The sequence below is a fragment of the Callionymus lyra genome, chromosome 1, assembly GCF_982586985.1.
Source record: "Callionymus lyra chromosome 1, fCalLyr1.hap1.1, whole genome shotgun sequence".
NCBI lineage: Eukaryota > Metazoa > Chordata > Actinopteri > Syngnathiformes > Callionymidae > Callionymus > Callionymus lyra.
Window position 1 is genome coordinate 38,381,070 of NC_141818.1, and position 21,395 is coordinate 38,402,464.

Consider the following 21,395-nt stretch of genomic DNA (forward strand, 5'->3'; position numbering starts at 1 on the left):
AACTCTTAGTCAACACGAGTAGAAAATTAGTGAAGTTTGAATTATGGGGGAACCACAACTTTAAGGACCTAATGGGTTGACAACGCCTTGGATTGGATAGCCAAGAGTGCCATCTAGTGGGCTATGAAAAAATGGCACTGTTTCATGAAGGTTCAATTGCCGATTATTGATGAATATATGAAAACATATCTGTATCTTTGGATCACCCTCATGTATTTTCACTTGACTTTTTTTCAGCGCTTCCATGCGTGAAAGACACGCTACTGGTGGACTTGTGAACATCAGACCTACTCAACATGCCTCCATCTGTTCCTCTGCACAGGGAAAAACTCAAGAAAAAAAAAAAAGACAGGACAAGAATGGATTTGAAACATTTCTTATTCAGTTAGGATACAAGTGTTTGTGATGGACACGAGGTGGCAGAAATAAGGACAAGAATAAAGCTTTAAAAATGTATACAGCACAAGATTTAGCAACACAGCTTCAGCGGTTAATCCTGTACGTGCTAAGATACAAGTTCATGGCAGAAATTACAATTAGAAAACTGTGGCGTCGTCGTTGTCGTCGGTGAATCCACGAACTGAATCAGGGCCGTTTCATTACTCTTTTCGTGGCGAGGATGGGGTCGCGAACCTCTCCATTTTACAACATCTTCCGCTTCTCAAACTCCTGACAACAAAGAGAGGCAGAGAAGGACACAGATGATTTATTCATGGTGCACTCATGGATGTTTTGATCATGTCCAGCTGATTTGCCATTGAAGGGTTTGGAAAATTGGCAGCAAAATGCACAAAAAGTGCTCCACGTCCGCCACGCTGACTCGGAAAAGGCCAAATCCAGGAGCGCGGACGCACCGCCGAGTCTGAGTTGTCGACATGAAAACGTCTCACTTTGCCGTGATAGATGGCGGCGGCGGAGCTGCCGCAAATCTAATTTATATCGAAGCAGCAGTTGCTGACTGCGTCTGCAGATCCCAACAATGTGACTGTGACGGAGCAAAAACATTGTGGCAGCCATTAAAATAAGGGATGTGGATATTTACATATTTAATTTTTGGCTGAACCACCCCAGAGAAAAGGGGAGACGGTTTGAAAAAGACATTTCGGGTAAATTTCTTTATTGCACTGGCGGAAAGAGGTTTCATGCAAATGTAATTTATCAAGGCTGCCCATCAGAGGGACTGGAAACCTGAAGGAACACTGCCACCTCAAGGCAGGGAACGGTACTTCACACAATTTAAACTATTTTTTTCCTTCAAAGTTATGTTAATACAGTCAACGCCAATCTGCCATAACATTATGACCTGCTTTAGTTGAGAGTGTCAGGAGACATTAAACTAGTTTAGGATTTGTTTCCAGTTTTAAGAATATGAGATACTCTATAAAAAGGAGAAAAATGAATCTTTATAACTTTGTTAAAACGAGTTTGCATCCGATAACACCGTCAATAAGCTCCTTATTTTGACGGATGAAAAATGTCAATATGTGACAGGAAGTCAAAACGACAGAATCTTTTTTTGTTTGCACCAGGATGACGAAAGAACGACGTCACAACCGTTTTCTCTACCTCAGCCCGTCACCATGGAAGCCACCGACGAGGCAGATTTGAGGTTTGCGAGAGCATTACAACGCCACACACAGGCCTGGCATGTGTACTACATCGAAGGTCGGTGACCGGGATGATGAGTCGGCAAGAAAGAAGTTATTTTTACTTTTAGAGGAATTGACTCAAACGGTTACGAAGTAAAAACCGGAAGTTTCCAAATTGGTGTAAAAGAGCAGAAAAAGGAGAACAAAAACTTATGCACGTTTCAGAGGAAATAAGTAAATTGTTGAGAAAAGTAAAAAAGTTTCTTCTATAATTTCAGATTAATCTCCCTAAGTGCCGGAGTGAGACGGTAAGAAAGCCAACCGCAGCTCAAAGACCAGGCCAAGAGGCTTTCATTTACTAATGATCATGTCTTTTTGAACAACGGCTGCATCTACACAAAACAAACAGCGACTGCGACTCAAAAGAGACATCTGGAAGAAAAAGGTGACTTTTTTTTTTTTTTTTTAAAAACAGCTGCGTCAACACATCTGGAGAAGGAGTCTGCAAACCACATCTGTTTCCACACGTGTGCACAAATTTGGATATCTTAAATGGAGGCAACTATCTTGGGCACGTCAACTTTAATGATAGGACTTTTAATTGCACCAATTATCGTGTGTGTACGGCGGGAATTTGCTGAACGGAAGCAAATAAATGAATGAATAATGCATAAACCAATAAACATTACAAACCTTAACAAGGGGCAAACGAGGCTGCCTTTAAAAATGCATTCGGTTTAATAGTCCAGTGGACTCACGAGGAAGAAATCAAACATTCTCTTAACGCAACATCACTTCTTAGACGCCACATACCTGCGACGAATCTGCTTTTACCAGAGTCTGAATCAATCACATGATCTGAGAGACGGATGCTAGTAAGGCTTGTAGTCGATTGATCGATGGGTAATAGTTATTTTTGGAATGGGGTCACTTTTTAGTCGTCTTTAAATCTATCAAATATGTGAGTTGGGGACATTCCATTTTAGTCACATAATAGTACTACTTACTTACTATTCAATAATTGAGACGGATGGAGATGAAAAGACTTTGCAGGCATTGAGGCAGTTCTCGCTAGTGTCCTCGAAAGCGTCACAATTTCTACTACTCTTTGGTCACCGATAACCCTGGACATCCGGCTGATCCATTCCGTTCGCACTCTCCTCTTCGCCTCCCTCTACTCTCACCTTCACCAAAACTCTTGGGATCGAATCTCCAGAAAATATGACGCAATTCTTCGATCGCAATCAAGACTATAGTAAAGATCAGTCGTTTCTATCTTCACTTGTAAACTCTGATTTTAATCAGATGAATATTGTGAATTCAGACATTATTTTCCAAATAACTCATTACAGAAAATGTAACGAATCAATTCATCTTGAAATCCTTGAGCGACTGTTAGATGTACAGCCCCATATGTACCGTTCCTTTTCTTTGTAAGCATCAAAAGCGAATGAACCTTCGATCACCTTCCATGTTATTGCATCAATTACAGTGGCTCAAAATGGAATATAATGTGCAGTAAGCAAGCGAGCAGCTCACGAGCGTCTAATCGTTACACTCAATGATTATTAATGGAACTTTGGTGGCAAATGTTGGGTAAATCTATATCAGTGTGCAGAGGCACGCTAGCTTTATAAGATCATGACAAATGAGTGCTAAAACCCTCTTTCGCTTTTTACACATCTTGTTAACGGCGGTTCCCCGAGGAAATGGCAGAGGTATCCGATCGGCCGTGATCGTTGGGAGAGCTTGACAAATCTTGTGCGTTTTCTTGTTTAATGTTTTAGTGGGGTGTAACTGCAGAGCCGTATCTAGGAATGGAAATGAAAAATGCGGGACGGATCGCTCACTAGTTTGTATATTATTAAATATTAACAGGGGTAAAAATATCACTCGTTTGTTTTAGCCATTTTGGCTGATTATTTCAAAACAACATCTATAAAAAGAGCAATTTTTAAATACATTCAACAGACATTCATATTGAATGTTAATCTATCTATCTATCTATCTATATATATATATATATATATATATATATATGTCAAATTATAAACAGTAAAGATTATGACCATGATAATAAAGGATATCAAGGCAGATATTGTAATGATGTGCTGCTCTTAATTTTAAAAGCTGGGAGTTATTTCCTTCTTCTAACGCCATTTTGGAAACTTTCGCTAAAGTTTAGTGATTACTTTCCAAATTTAAGTGCTCACGCCATGAGAAAACAGAACAACTGATGGATTGACAGCAGCATGATGTTGTAGAAGTGTGCTGCAATGAACGAAAGACCCGCGTCTGATTGGTTGACATTGTTTGGTGCCTTTTGTGATAGGATAGATTTATGCAAAAAGGACCAACGTTTTTTATCATTAAAAAAAAAAAAATAGAGGGAGATTGAATAGCAATGAGATTTAGAAATCTTTTTTTTTTTTTTTTAAAGCATTTTACACAAATGACTCTCGAGGACTGAGCAAAAAACAAAACACTCATTTTACACCAATATAAATCGGTTACTGTGGACTCATTCATCTGGTAAAGATTAACATAATCATAAAGTAATTGTAGGAGCCCCATGTGACTCTGAAGGGTTATATAGATATTTATATACATCATAATAATTACATAAACATTATCGTTATCATTATTTTAACAATGCAAACGAAATAATAGGACATACATAATGAAATGATTAGATATTAAATTTAACTTAATTTATTATAATCTACAGGTCTGTAACTGACTGACTTGCTGAAAAATATTAAATATTTTCCATGTAGGCGGAAAGAAATCATCACAAATTGGAAATTACATTTTTGAATAAACTAGAAGTATATAATAATAATAGTAATAAATTAAGTAATATAAAATCCGTTGTTGTGCGTGTTACTGTTCCTTTAAGACCGAGATAGGTGAGGAAGGGGGGGGGCGAGGAGTCAGAGTTCTGCATTGAACTCCACATTTTTACCAATAATCATTTTTCACCCTTTCAATTTTTCAGGGCTGAAGGAGCCATGGTTCGCCAACCTCTGCATAAGATGGTGGAGTCACATGATAACTGGTGCCTTTACATGGCTCTGAAACCTTCAAATATATATATATATATATATATTTATATATATGAAGGACAAGTACTTCAATTTTTTTTTGCACACCACGACAAAACCACTTGACCACGGCGTGATTACATCTTGTGAAACCAGGTACTCACCTTGAACATGGTGCTGCCCAGCTGAGCGGGAGACATGCTGACTACGACCCCGGCTGACTGCAGTGCTGAGATCTTCTCTTTGGCCCCTCCTTTACCGCCGGCGATGATGGCACCGGCGTGGCCCATCCTACGCCCGGGAGGAGCGGTGAGCCCCGCGATAAAGGAGACTACTGGCTTAGATTTAGCACCCTGAGAACACAGAGGAAAAAAAACACGGATAAGATTTTTGAGATCTGTCAAAACATGCCAGGCATCCTGGTATTAAAAAAATCTCACAAAACACTGCTCCCACCGCTGCCATGATAAGACGTTTGTCAGCAGCCATCTTCCCCTGCTTTAGCCGGCGTTATTAAAAACAAAGGCGGCCTAATTGCATGGGCTTGTGCGGCGAGATAGAGGCTCTGGCTTTTTATTTTGCGGCTTTTATATCGTCTCATTTTTAGAGACGGTAATTAGTCATGCAGGCTCTGATTAGCATGGCGAGTGTCACCGCCACTTTCTCATTTGTGGTGCTCCCCTTTTACCGTTCCGAGGTGAAGAGCGCCGATACATCATCTCCGGCGAAGAACATCGCCGACAAGCGGGGAAAAAAATGAGGGTATGTGTACAAGTATGTGTGTTAAGGAGGCGATACGTCTTTTCTGGAGAGTCAGACATGCACAAACCAATACACCCTCTGGACCAGAGTAAGCTTTAAAACATGTCCCAACCTTTATAGTTCACGAGGAAATGCAGGGGAAAGTTGCATAAATATGCTGCGAGCATCTGGCGTACGTGTGGAAAATGCAAGTACTTAACAAATTAGCATCAGACCTCACTTGGCATTCAACAGCCAGCGCACGCTTTAGGTAAACAAACCGCCTTATGCGAATTAAGTTTTAAATTTACCTTCAATGAAAAAAAAAAAGTTTAATTACTCCCTGCCTGCCTCTGTGATTATTGATCACCAGCCAAGTGTGGAAGAGGAGATCTACCCTGTTGTTTAAAGAATGCATTTAAATCAGTCACATTGTTAGATACACCTGCACGCCCTGGGTTTAGTGGGATTCGCTGATAATTAACAGGAAGTAGGAAGAGATTTGATTTAATTAAACATGGCAGGGGAGTCAAAAGGCATTGATGGAGTTGATCGTTTTATCTTCTCTCCGGCACTATTGTTGGACACTTTTTTAAAACCTCGTTTGAAGCTCAAAGTGTTGAACGACGACAATAACGAGAATTTCTTTTTCGAAATATGACGTCATATGAATCTCATCCGTCCAGTCAGAAGAAAGACAACACTTTTAAATACTGTTGGGCAAATTATTAGTAACTTGGTAACAGTTACTAGGATATCGTTTCAAAATTAACCAAATTACTTTAAAAAGTTACTAAAGTAAAAAGTTACTTGGGAAAGTAACATCTTTGTTAGAGAAGTGTAGCGGCCACTTTAAAATAGGATGAGAGGTAAAGAAAGTTAGATTAATGAATTTAATAAACAAATAAAATGTACGCAATTTTGAAGTAGGATTTCTTATTTAAGAGCCAAGTAGAGTTTAAAAAAAAAAGGGGATCAAGCGAGAATACTTCCTAATATATTATCAACAGACAGCAATACAATAAACCAATCAGGTGTTTTATGATTATTGTCACCGACAGATGACTAGTCAGCAGATTAAAAGATCTGCCTGCGTCACTTGGCTGTGGACACCTTTGGTAGCTCCACTCTTAATGTGATTTGTTACTTTTTAGAGTTAAAGATAAAAATGTACGTCCATTTTAAACATGCTCGGTCGTCGTCGTCTTGATCCTGGTCCAAAAAGAAACTTCAAAACATCCAAATACCTCCATACTGATCGTCTATAATGTCCATCTTGAATTGAAGCCTCGATCTGAGATTGGCCCAAATAAAAGTGAGAAAAAAAAGTCTATATACATGTATATAAACAGGTTATATTATTTAGGAGTAATTCCTTTTGTTGAGGCTTTAATACAAGTGGGACGTTGCAGGCGAGCAGTATGGAGGGATTTGGACCTTCAAGTCCTTTAGGTGAACAATGAAGACAACTGAACATGGGTTGCTACATTAGGGTGGAGCAGGGCCGGGTCTAGGCAGGGGCAAGAGGGGGCCTGGCCCCCTCAAATAAATGTTGTGCCCCCTCAAACTTACATGTAAGTAAGTAAGTAACAGCACAATGCCCCCTCAAGATTTGTGGCTGCCCCCTCATACATGCCTGTCTAGACCCGGCCCTGGGGTGGAGATACATTTTTGTTTACAACTCTAAAAAGAAACAAACCCTTAGTCAACATGAGGGCGAGTAGAAAAATGAGTTTGAATTTTGGGTGAACTATCCCTTTAAATAGGACAGCTTTTTTTTGTAGTATAAGTAGTTATATTTAATTGAAAACAGTTTGAGAACAATTTTAGAAATGTGTTCTACAGCCAAGAAACATTTACGATCATCCAAATGAGGTTTCCCATAAAAAAAAGGGTCATGGTTTCATTTAATCCGAAACAGTTGCATCAATCGGTTTTGATCCAATAAATGAGACCAGACCCTCTGCTTTGAAACGCTCGCGGTGTAAAACTTTTTAAATCAGGCGCAGCAGAACCGACCTTTTTTGGTGGACTCAAAGATGCATTAGTGATTAACTTGTTCCGAGTAAATATCAAAGCGCCGTTTCATCACGTGCGATACTACATTCACACCGAGAACCAAAATTAAAAGTAGTGTTTGAAATATGTCACCTTAAATGGACAAATACTTTACGCTTTGACACATTTACCATGAGGTATCCTGTTCATTTTCAAAGCGTAAAGTGACTGTCAAGATTCCTTGTTGAGCTCGTTGGGAGTCCGTGAAACGGATATTAGTCACTCAAACTGACAGCCAGGTTGATGGAAAATGTGCTCGTACACAGATTTTAAGTGGGACAGAATGATGTTCTGGCACCTTTAATGAATAATTTAATAAACCTGATTGGCAGTTTGATACATCATGATGTCAGGCAAGTTCATTTTTCCTGTGCCGCAAATTGCCGTTTCCCCGCTGCTGAAATCATGAAGCCTTGTTCGACAAGCATGGAAAAAAACAAACCTAAAATATGTCATCCCGCTCACGCCCTTCAGATGTAGAAATTGTCCATCACTGCACATCCCTCACTTGAATGTGACATTCTTACAAGATCCTTTAATAGCAATGCACCTTTTTTGATTTATTAACAACCCTTAAATGAATAATGCAAAACACACATCGAATCAACTAGTTTAACCGGTTTTCAATTAAACCTATGAGTACTAGTGCCCTGGGACTGATAAGTGACATGTTCAGTGTGTCCTCCTGCCTCTCGCTTCAAGTAGCTGTGATAGGCCACAGACTTACAACTTCTGGAATAAGTTGAAATAAATTCCTTTTTTTTGCCTTACAATCAAACATAAAAACTGTTCAACTCAAATGATATTAATAGAGTATTATACTTCTATTAACATTTATTTATTATCTTTCATTTATTAATTAATTATAAATAAATAAATAAAATATATATATATATTTCTTTGGTGATTATTTAGTATGTAAATAATTAAATTAATACGCTAAAAAAATTGTGGAATGAGGAAAAATAGATCAATATTAGACTATACACATTTCATATATTTGCTTCGTGAAGTCATACTAGGTCATCTATAGTAATTGTAAGTAAGTAAGTAAGTAATATTTATTTATATAGCGCTTTTCCAGACCAGGGTCACAAAGCGCTTAAACAATCAAAACAATACTCAAAAAAGTACATACTTTAAAGATCAAGATAATACTGAGAACAACACAGGAGTTCCAGAAAATCAAGGAAAAGCCTGAACAAATAAAAACGTCTTAAGATGTTTCTTAAAGGAGTCAGTAGATCCATCAAACGCAAAGAGAGAGGAAGATCGTTCCAAAGCTTAGGAGCAACAGCCTGAAAAGATTTCTCTCCTCTGGTCCTGAGCCGTGTGCGAGGAACCATAAGTAGATTCTGATCCACAGACCTCAGAGCCCGAGCTGGGGTGTAAGGCTGGATCAGATCAGTGATGTAAGGAGGAGCCTGACAATGAATAGCTCTGAAAGTAAGAACCAGAATTTTAAAGTTGATCCTGAAAGAAACTGGAAGCCAGTGAAGAGTTTTAAGGATCGGAGAAATGTGAGTTCTTCTACTAGAGCGGGTCAGAATTCTCGCTGCAGAGTTCTGAATCAACTGCAGGCGAGACAGATCCTTCTTGTTAAGACATGAAAACAAACTGTTACAATAGTCCAGACGAGAAGAAACAAACGCATGGATTACACGCTCCAGATCATGTTCCTACAACATTTTCCTAAGTTTAGAGATTTTTCTCAGTTGAATTGAATTGTCCTCGAAAAGTGCTATACAAATAAAAATTACTTACTTACTCATCTCAGGAAAATAAGGGAGATGTTTAATAAAGCTTCATCAGCTTATCTCTAGCTTTGATCAGGGCATGAGTTGAACAATAAAAGTACATTAAAGAGCAGAACAAATTCCATTCTGTCCTCTGGTCACATCAGTGAAGGACAATAGTCTCACCGACGCTCACGCGTTTCTATTTCTGTCAACGTGGTCTGTATAATTCATCACATATTTAATTATGATCACAAGTATTTGTTGGCATTTAAAAGCAGAAACGCAGGTATGCGAGATGGTTTTCATGAAGATGCCAAATTTACTTCACACTCTTTAAAAGATGGATTTATAAAACGTGTTTTTTAAGAGAATTGGTTCCAAAAGAAAGAGCCAATTCCACTGAAAGAGACAAAATGAAGTGAGAAAATTGGCTGAGGAAGGATAGAAATGTCCTTAATGATGCATGAGGGTCAAATCCTGGCTTTCAAACTTTGCGGGCGCACACACACACACACACACAGTGGTAAAGTCTGAGCCGACTTCTGCTTTAATTTAATTACATTTTCGTTTAGTTCCATTGTGCACCTTTGTATTGTCTTGTTGTTTAAGAGCTTTGTGACCCTGGTCTGCGAAAGGCACTTTAAAACTGTGATAATGTCAGTAAGTGACTTCTATTTGTATTGTTAAACTGCTTTTACCAAGATTATACGCTTTAACATTTCTTTAAGCTCATTCAAAAGCCCAGCCGGAGTCGAAGGTGAAGGTCATCTTTCACACAGCATGAGATGGAAGCATAAGGACTGACATAAGCATGTACTTTTAGGAGTTTGCATAGATTTGAATTGTACAGCAGGATATGAACATAGTTTGATTACCTGAAGTGCATGCAGTTATGAATCAATTACTGTTCCTTCATAAAGAACTTTCACCTTCCCTGCGGCTCTAATTCAACCAGAGTCGGAACAGACTGAACCTAGTTTCGTCTAACATATGTTCTCTGAACTTCTTGTTCTGACCAGTCCATATGTTCAAAGACAAGAACTATTAGAAGTAGTTTGTATAGTAACTTTCATAGTGGTCCGTCTGCCATTATCCATCAGAAAGATAACACACAAATTATGAAAGATTTCAATTCAACTTTGAGGACGTGTTGAAAATAGGCCAAGGAACACACTATTAAGATGTAAAAAAAAAATGAAAAAAATACAAGTTTAAAGAAATGTTGTTAGGCTTCAAATCATCTTTTTTTTTGTGTTATTTTGTCCTACGCAGGTAAAGAAACAATGAATTTCAGCAAGATCCCGGCGATGACTGAGGACAAGAGGATACAGACGAGTAAAGCAGCATTAAAAGCTAATGTTTGGACATATTTTGGTTTCAAAACAAATAGAGGTCCTGTCAGAGTCAAGTACTCGACAATACTACAAATATATCCTTGAACCTAGAGTACCAATATATCTCTATAGATCATATAGTAAAGTACATTACACATCGCCACATTCTTTCCAATAAAAAAAACATAATATTTAAATTAAGCAGTGCTACTGGCATCCTGCAACAAACTATCTCATTGGAGACCAACAGCCAATCAAGAATTAGCTTGTAATTCCGGACAATAATGAGTGGAAATGAGCTGCTTGGCTGAGGTCTGCACTCTAAGAGCATGTGAACAGTTTATCACTCGGTCACTCATCCGCAACTTATTTGCAATAGCAGCGTAAGCAATTGAGATACAATAGTTGCTTTTCTTAATAGGGATTAAACAACTCAATGGAGCAGAAACACAGGCTAATTGTATAATTCAAAGTTTATAATCCTTCACTTCGAGGCACGTAAAGATTTCTTCTACAATTCTTTTTAGGATTAATATGGTTTATTTTTAGTCATGACTGTGTGACTGGCTACCACTAAATTCAAAGCAATATCCAGCCAAATTATCTCTTGCACAATAACCAAGTCGACTTTTGAGCAAGATTCTCCTCCGCAGAGTTTCGCTCTATTGGTCATTTCATTCTCTTGATTTATTTAGATCGTCTCATACTGTCAACACTTCCTTGTGTGTGTCCCTGTGTGTGTGTGTGTGTGTGTGTGTGTGCGCACGCTTTATTTGCTGCAAGAAATTATTCAACTGTGACACCAACAGGAGATTTGCATGCATTAGAGCAGTTGATGTAAAATCAAATCCATTCCTCAGCTCGAGAAGGAGAACACACAAACACACACACAGAGTACAAAGCACAAAACCTCAATGGGAAAAAAGTTCTTAAGTACTTGGCTGCACAGACCCATTTCCGTCATACTGTTCTTTATCAAATGTGGCCATCACAGAAGGTCCTCTCTGTTCATCAACGCTGCCGTTTTCCTACAACATGCCCTGTTAGTTTCACCTTCATCCCATCTGTCGCTCTTCATATTTACCAAGTAAATTACACAGCCGTTCATGGAATACAGCCAGAACTTTTCATTTCAAACTTTTTTTTAAGTACTGCTTTGTTAACATGAAACTTTGTCCAGAACTGTAGATCTCTGAATACCCACTCATAAGTGGCAGTAATGTGTTACTTTAGGACAAATGGATTTGTTCGGCACAGGGAGAGCAACATAATGTGGTATTTACTTACAGTGTTGTGCTCTTTCAGGTATTCTGCCGCATTCTCCTCAGCACTGCCACCGATTTCTCCTATGAGGATGATGCCCTCCGTCTTCGGATCCCGCAGGAACACCTCCAGGCAATCGATGAAGTTCGTACCGTTGAATGGATCTCCACCAATGCCTGGCAAAAGAATCAAGTTAAAAATACTTAAAAGCCAACAATTTTTTGTACCAATTGGCTTAATATTTTACAGTCATGAAGTGGATCCCTTTAGCTGTTATTTTAACAAAACTTATTGTGACAATCTACTTATGGTTCCTCGCACACGGTTCAGGACCAGAGGAGAGAAATCTTTTCAGGCTGTTGCTCCTAAGCTTTGGAACGATCTTCCTCTCTCTCTGTGTTTGATGATCTACTGACTCCTTTAAGAAACATCTTAAGACATTTCTATTCGTTAAGGCTTTTCCTTGATTTTCTGGAACTCCTGTTGTGTTATCAGTTTTATCTTGATCTTTAAAATATATACTTTATTGAATATTGTTTTGATTGTTTAAGCGCTTTGTGACCCTGGTCAGGAAAAGCGCTCTACAAATAAATTACTTACTTACTTGTCCGGAGACTATAGTCATGTGTCACATGACTAAACTGCTTAATAGCAGTGGGTCACAGACATCATTTTGTAGTTTTTTGTAGTTAACAGAAAGACGAAATGAGCATGTATCTTGTTTAGTACAGAAACTTAAATGCGGGAAATTAAGCGTAACGAAGAATTTACGACATTGCAGTTACAACTTTGGGACTCTAGGGGGAGACAGAAACACACATTCTAGAGCCTTTGAAATGTTGGACAGTAATGCAGAAGATTGAAAGTTATAATCCGAATATCGAAGAATTTGGAATATGTTGGTTGGCAACTGGTACTTATTGGCAATTTTTTTTTAAAAAAGAATCACAATTTTATAATTATAATAAAGAAATTCATCCATAAAAATGGAGTAAGAATTTCCGTGATAACTTATACAGATGTGCCACACTAATCCCTTTATAAACCTAAACTTAACTTGCATGCATTCACTCCCAAAATATAAGGAGAGTAACTGAATACTCTATCGTTCGGAGGTGCAAGTGCGTTTCCACCGCAGCTGGTATAGATGCTCGCCTGCCCTAACAACGTCACTAGTAGCTTAAAAATAATACAGGAATTGGATGCAGTGGGCGGATAGAGGCAAAACACTAATTATAAATGTTATTCGTTGGCAAAGCAAGTTTTTATCATTCATTACACATTACAAGTGGAAGATTAAAAATTGAAAAATACATTTTACTTCAATCTATTATGTTATAATGACTGCAGATGCCATTTACAATTAATATCCTCCAAGCAAGAAGAGAAGAAAAAAAAAACTGAATTTCATGAATAATGATCAAATGGAAAAATCATTTACAGAGATATTAAAATGATACTAACTGCAATTTGCTTCTGCCTCTGGGCCATAGTGAGGCTTAAAAGAAAGTAAAATAACTACCAATAAACCACACTAATGAACCTCCACAATATTAAGTGCGGTTGAGAAGCTCACTTTATGAAGTCACGATCGCAGCATCATTTAAGTGTCTTAATAATTGCAAAGCCAAAAATGATTTTACATTTATTAGGGTTTACACTAAGACAGACATCTTGCTGGAATGCAAAGGTAGATACCCAGGCCAACTTAATCTGATCATCCAATTGGAAAACGTTGCTAATCATGACATATGTAGTCGTCCTTCCAAGGCCTTGGAAAAAATTATTTCATTCCATTACTTGTAGTGAATAGAGCGGAAAAAAGCCTTGAATGAAGATTGGAACACAACACAATAAAGTAAGTACAGGCCAATAAAATATATCTATTTAAAACATAATAGGAATTGTCAAGAGTCCAATAGCGAGGAATATAAGCAGTGAAGACTTAAAACCACTTCATTTTCTGGATTATAAAGGCGCGTTTAACATCCATTTTTTTCCTTTAAACCGACTGCTTTAAAGTCCGGAGCACTTTAAACATTTGTATTAATGTGGGTTGCGCTAACTGACCTTTAAGCCATTTTGTGTGGCACACATCATTCAACTTCGTCAATGTTTTAGTACGACTTTGGCAAACCACAATGTCGCGTTGCTCGTAGTCAAGAGCATTTGCAGAGTAATATATGCTGTAATGTGTTATGTGAGGGAATCAAGAAGTAAGTAAGCAAGTAAGTCATTTTTATTTGTATAGGGCTTTTCCAGACCAGGTAGGCAGAGTTATGAGTGTTCTTTATTTAAGTTAATGAGTTTGTTCCCACAGTGCAGATCACCATCAAAACACACACAACACACTAAATCCAGAAACTCAACTTTGACCTCGCTATTGTCGTGACTTGACCGTTACAATGTGAACATGAACATGCTTTGCCATCATTCTGGGTGAATTAACTGAAGAATCCCCCGTCACCACTCATTGGTGTCAACAGGGCATTTAGGAGCAGTGGTTGACAGAAGGTGAACACATTCAAGATGGCGAGACGGCGCCGGACGACTTAGGCCACTGTCCAACTTTTAAACTTAGAACTTGAGGGATTTGTGGATGAGAAATTAACTGATAAACCAAATGTATACGGTTGTATTAAACACTATAAGTGAACTATTTTGATTTTTTTTTTTTTTTTAATACACAGCCGGCGTTCTTCACATATTACGAACATGGTTGAGTTATTGCGAACGCGTCTAAAGTTTTACTGACCGACTTATCTGGCTTTTTTGTTACACTTAATGCACCTTATAATCTGGTGCACTTAATGTGAAAAAAAAAGTTCTAAAAAAGAACATCGACAGTGCAGCTCGTGTAGTGTGGAATGTAAAAATCTTACCAATACAGAGAGATTGCCCCAGACCAACTTGTGTGGTTTGGTGAACAGCCTCGTAGGTCAAGGTCCCTGATCTTGACACAATGCCTGAAAGATGAAAAGATATTAACAGATTATACAAGATATATTTAAGTTTAAAATACAAATGCAATCTCACCAATTCTTCCTTTCTTGTGAATGTGCCCAGGCATGATTCCAATCTTGCACTCTCCCGGCTGAAAAAAAGGATATTAAACTTTTTGGATAAACAGAGGATATAGCATCAGACGCTGCATAACCTTCATGATATTACAAGGTAGAGACACTAAAAGTGAACATGTCCTTCTACGTGAGCTTCATAACGCATCAGCTGTTTCACGTTGACTGACTCGGAAGATACAGTTACCTCCGCTATAATCTCTGCTGTGATAATCGCCCCAGAATATAGTGTAACCTTTTCTTTTTACGTTACCAAGATTTAGGTAAAGGGCAACTAACGTGTTCATCCAAGTGTGTCTTAAATAGATGTTGGACTCTATTGTACTCATCAGTGTTCGTGTCTGTTTGTACAAAACTCTATTTTTATTGAAGTATTTAAATTAGAAAATTATTTTAATCCCCGCCCACTGAAAGGTAAAGTCTTGTTTACCATAATCACACCCACTCTGCTGTGATTGGTCAAGCAGCGTCATTATTACTCTCTGCTCTCGTAACCTCTCGTTCGCCTGAGATTTCAGACAGGGGATAACTTTAAAAAGTAATAACTACAAAACATCATCATTATGAGGAACTTACGGCATCATGGAGAGGAAGACCTTAACATTTGAAACATGCGAGTTAGGAAAGTTTCACATTAGTTGCCCTTTAAGCTTTTATACACGTCTTTGATGAGAATGATATTATTAAAGTGTAGAAGAGGTTTATTTTTGTCAATTTATTTTCTGTAATAGTCTGTCTCTTCTTTGGCAAACACAGATAACAGCTGTACGCTTATTAACTCAGATGAGAACGTCTGAATGAGTTCTTCATTTTCATTTAATTTTACGGCGGTAAAACTCAAAAGATGATTATAATTTCAGGACACAGCAGTGCCTTGATAAAAGTTTAAATTCTTTCATGCGTGAGCCCTCAACTCAAATTGAAAGTGTATTCAAAAATCAATATAAGATGCCTTTGAAATGGGGAAAAACAGCTTTCCCTGGTTCTTTAAAAGGACCCGGTGGGGAATAAACAAAATGATTGAATAAAATAGAAAAAGAAAAAATGAGCAGATGGCTGCATTCACACTTTAAACTCAAATAGTAAACACTAGCATACATTGGATGATTGAAGCCACTAGAGAAAGCTATTTTAAGAGCAAGTGATGGAGCAGAAACCACAGAACTTAATAACCGAATGTGCACAAGTTGAGGTCAAACACATCCATTAATATCCCCAAAATCCCAAGAGTTGTACAGGATCTTCGTGACAAACACTTATAATCACACCCACACGCGAATGTATGCTTACGTTGATGACTCCAGGGCAATTGGGGCCGATGAGGCGAGTGATGCTCTGGCGCATCAGCTTGTGTTTCACCCTCACCATGTCCTGCTGGGGGATGCCCTCGGTGATGCAGACCACCAGAGGAATCTCTGCATCGATGGCCTCAATGATGGCCGCCCCCGCGAAGGGAGGGGGCACGTAAATCACACTGGCATCAGCTCCGGTGCCATCCTTCGCCTGAGGCCAAAACCAACCGCACAGGGGGAAGAAAAAAAGAGAGACAGTGGTTAATTATTGAAGTTTTATTTTGTGATGTAATACTGCCATCTATTGCTCGGTAAAACATTATTTCTATACATTCACGGTACAGCAGGTCACACTTACCTCCTTGACGGAATTAAAGACCGGCAGGCCGAGGTGAGTCTTGCCACCCTTTCCTGGGGAGACACCCCCGACTAGCTGGGAGCCATAATCAAGAGACTGTTGGCTGTGAAATGTTCCCTAGAGAGAGAAAGAAAGTGGGGGTGTTTGTTTGTGTAATGAAGTAGGGTACATCCAGTTCTGCAGTGTCACCCCAGAGATGCAAAAGAACAAATACAAAGGCAATCAAAATTAATCACCACAGATGAGCAGAGAGACAAAAACACAGGCAGCAGCCTTCTTTGTCTTTTAAAAGAAAACTTCAAAAGAACCAGTGTGGAGAAATGTCCAGATATCAGGGTCAGTATTTGAAATAACAGAAACTAAGCGCCCTTTCCAAGATTGGTCAAATTGTCCACCATTCTTTTACAAGGAGGAAGGAACAACACAAAATAGAAAAGTGAATAAAAAGTAAGTTTCAGTAAATAAACATTTTAAAAGGATAATACACAGTCATAAACAATTGTTTCTTTAAGTCACTGACATACAACGGCTGTAGCTTTGTAATGTTTAGCTGTAACCGTCCATTCTCAATAATAATAATAATATACATCAAATGTACATTCTGCTGTAAATTCTAAATATTTGTCCATCATAACTGAAAAAACGTCTTTTTCTGGAAAAGTATTCCCATAATTATAATTCCAACCTGATCAAAACAATTCAGAAGCCTCCGTTGGTGGTGAAAATTGCTTAAGAAAAAAAAGTAATGGGTGATAAAACAGTGACAACATAGTAATTAAATATAATAAATCTGGATTTATGTCACACAATCATACTCTCCTGCCAACTTGGCTATTCCCAACAAGTATTAATAAAAATGAAAAAAAAAAACATTATTGTGAAGGGCGACCCGCGTGTCGAGCCAGAACACATTATGCACTTAATACCAATTGCTTCATTTCTCATCCTTTTCCAATTATGTGGAGTGTCGAGGAGCGCTCATCAAGAAACATGGTAAAGGACAAACGGGAGAAATTTAGACCCGATCAGAACGTATTGTATTGTAACGGTACTTCATCCATGCGAACAGGAATGATAAGATAAGAAAAAGATAAACGATCATCCCGTTCACGGTCAGTCATTTAGATTCGAGATTGAACATCATTACATTGAAAATGGAGTATCTGACCACGATATGTTCTTGTGGAATGAAACAACAGCAACAAGTAATGGCGTACAAACCTGCTTCCCAGTAAAGCCTTGGCAAATGACCTTGGTGTTCTTGTCAATGTAGAGGCTCTTTCTTGATGCGGTGTAGCAGTGTCGGACTCCGCTTTGCTGCACTAAATGAGACAGAAGACAACTAATTGTGAGAAAAAAAAGAAAGAAGGTAGATGCAGCATTGGGATTTTGAACACGAGGAATTTTATTCAGAATGACGTGTGGTCACATGTGTCTTTGGAGAAGACCTCTTCAAATCAACTGCTACATCAAAACTGCAGGTTTGAAACTTTGGTCGTTTTGTGGAACAGACCAAGACGCTTGCAGAAGTACAGAGCATTAAAGCTTTGTCTTTCAGTGCAAACCTGTGATCAAACTTGATGTGTGAATTTGAATGAGGGATAAACCAAGTACTAATAATACGTCTACATTACAACCCCATACAACGACACTGCTGCCCTGATTGAGCAAAGACCTTACCATGTGATAAACATGCTTTATCCCTCGTGTTGTCTCTGAGGTCAAAGTCAACGACCTCCCTGGCTTCCAGAAATGCCTATGCAGTGGTGGAGGTCGTTCACCTTGACCCAGAGACAACACAAGGGATACCACAAACACATTTGTTTTAAGATACCGGGTCACTTTGAGCCGTAAAAACAGTATTCCTTACTGCAAAAAAAAAAAGTTTCCCAAATAATCCAGGTTGTCGCTATATCAACACTGCGGTCATGCAGTGCAACAGGATGCATTGATAAACATGCCTCATACGATTTCTTCTCTCCGTCTTAGAGACAGTGTTCTTCTGGGAAAACAGTTCTTCTGTTCCATTCATAAATATACAGTAGAATAATTACAGCACAACTTCAGTGTTTATCATGCAAGCAAGTGAATAAACCAGAATAATAAGAACCTATGACATTCTTCCAGTCAGATAAGGACATTGATTTTGTTAAACCAGGGGTGCATACACTAAACTTAGCCTGCCATTTCTTTTTTGAAAAAAAATTATATGCTATTGATTTCCCTTTTTTTTTTTTGATCTGTGGAAATTATAGCAAGTTAGTTTTGCCACAGTGACAAAAGTTGAGAAAGAATGGAAGACTGAAGTATTTTTTTTTAATGTTATCTCGTTCATGCAAGTTCTGTGCAATAAAAAAAAACATGAATAACCTTTTAAAAAAAGAAAAAAAAAAAAAAAACGACTGACCGACTATTTCACGATAGAAGTAGTAGTAGTAGTTGATCTTACTGTGAATAGATTATATAATGTTTTAAAGCAACAGGATTTAAACTCAATTTTACAACAATTGCAAGAAAAATTATCTGCTTAAAGTGATGGTTGAAGCAAAATTCAAATGTCATTCCTTTTCGACTCGTATCGACCAGGGGGTTAGATCTTTTTTTTTTTATTTAATCAATTGTTTTCAATAATTCTAGAAGTCCAATCTAGCCATTGGCGCTCAGTTGACATTGTAAAGTAAGTAAGTAATTGTTATTTGTATAACGCTTTTCCAGACCAGGGTCACAAAACGCTTAAACAATCAAAACAATATTCAATAAAGCATATATTTTAATCGTCTACATCTTTGTCCAAAATGACTCACTTAAAAAGAACCAAATACCTTCATACTGCCAGTCTATAATTTCCCTCTTGTATTGAAGCCTCGCCATGAGGAATAATTAAAAAAAAAATTTAAAAAATTGAAAGATTATACTTTAAGCTTGTTTTCAGCGGAAGCTGCTCGGCCATCAGCATAAATCTAAAATACAGACTTATTCAAGTATTTTTCCGATTCATAATGTCAAGACTTCAATACAAGAGGGACGTAACAGGTGAGCATTATGGAGATATTTTAATCCATCTTTTCTAACGAAGATGACAACTGAGAACCAGTCGCTATTTTAAAATGGAAATACATATTTGCCAATAACGGATTACTTAATATAAAAAAAAAACTATTGGTTGCCATGGGGGCGAGTAAAAAAAAAGTTATAAAGTTTTTATTTTTTTTAGTGACTATCACTTTAATGCAGAGTTTATTCAGATTGTAGTAAAAAGTAAAACATGTTTATTTGTAACTTTAATTCAGGCTCTATTACAAAATGTGTGATTCGTTGCGTTCCCAAACAAGACAAACAATGACTAACATACAAATCCAATTATAGATCTAAATCAAAGTAAAATAAATCGAAGGTCAACAATCAGATCTAACCAGCTGTCGCTCTCTATCCCTGTGTGTGACATTCATAAGAATGCAACACAAGTGTCTGAACTTTGGTCTTCAGTGACTTATCACAGAGGGGTCAGAGTTCAACACCAAAGCGGGTACACTGTAAAACAAGACAATCCACACACATTGATAGCTAACTTGACAACTTTGAATGCATCATGCATCATAATAAGTGTTTGGCAGATGAGAACTAGTGACAATGTATTAAAACACCACCAGGCAAGTCAAAGTATTAACTGGCATGAGTATTCCGGCGTGCCAGATCAAATGTCAAGAGTTATTCTAGCCTGTGTTCTTGCAGGCTGGAGGTTAAAGTTGCACTGAGGCTAGGTGTTAGCAGCAAGCTAACTTGCTAACAGACAAACAACAACGATAAGCTGCGACTGTAAAAAAGACGCACGATTTTCTTCAAGCATAAGAAACAAGTTTAAGGAGCTCAGTGGTTGGAATATATAATTATTACGAAATGATATAAAGAAATACATACAGAGCAGCCTCGCGAACAGCCTGGTGTGTGACATCTTCGGTCATTCGCCAATGACACGGGAGCTTGACGTCCTGAGAGCAGGCTTGTAGGTGACCTGATATATTCCTGTTCACAAAAACACCAAACAAGGTTTACTAAAAAACGTAATTTTCTCGGATTATGAATAACTGTTGCAATGAATTAATAACAAATAATAATAATAATATTGTTAAGCCTGTTTAAAATATATAGGCAGGCATAGGCGCAGGATGCGTCGGTAATTGTGGATTGTGGGAAATGTAGTATTTACCGACCGGATTTATTCAAACATAAAAATAAACATCATTATTGTGGTATTCGCTACGTAAGTATTTCTTTTTTTAATTAAATACAAATTCCAATCAGAAGAAATAAGTAATACATTGGTGTAATAATAACAAGATTAATTAAGATTAATTTATCTTATTTAAGGATTCATATTGCTATCACGTGCATTTCACGATTTTAATTTAATATTAGTGAATATAAATCTTTATGAATGCGTGAAAATGTACGTAGAAAATGCATGTTAAAAATACAACGAGTATTTACGTAAGTATTTCTTTTTTTTAATTAAATACAAATTCCAATTAGAAGAAATAAGTAATACATTGGTGTAATAATAACAAAATTAATTAAGATTAATTTTGCTTATTCAAGGGTTTATCTTGCTAAGAGGTACATTTCACGATTTTAATTTCATATTGGTGAATATAAATCTTTATGAATGCGTGAAAATGTACGTAGAAAATACATACAAAATACAACACCATTTTAAGACGCCCGTTTATAGGGACACTGCAGTAAAGGTAAAACTGTACACTTAGTTGTAAGATAAATACGTGAATGTATTTAATTGTGTAGTTTTTATTTATATATAATATCTTTCTATGTAGTTGATAAATAAAAAGTTTTCTTCTTTTTTTTGTTGTACTTACCAAATATGTAAGTAAGTAAGTAATTT

The 21,395-nt window shown here is 37.6% G+C and overlaps 1 protein-coding gene across 1 annotated transcript; it reads right to left on the reverse strand.

Annotated features, from left to right (window-relative positions):
• Nucleotides 1-360: 360 nt before the first annotated feature.
• suclg1 (succinate-CoA ligase GDP/ADP-forming subunit alph) lies at nt 361-20,525 on the reverse strand. Its single transcript, XM_087806567.1, has 9 exons — nt 20,414-20,525; nt 17,717-17,817; nt 16,496-16,612; nt 16,136-16,348; nt 14,805-14,862; nt 14,651-14,734; nt 11,793-11,944; nt 4,798-4,986; nt 361-669 (listed from the first exon to the last, which is right to left on the reverse strand). Exons 1-9 carry the CDS (start codon nt 20,445-20,447, stop codon nt 643-645), a joined length of 975 nt encoding a protein of 324 aa, XP_087662693.1. The 5' UTR covers nt 20,448-20,525; the 3' UTR covers nt 361-642.
• Between the last annotated feature and the right edge of the window lie 870 nt (nt 20,526-21,395).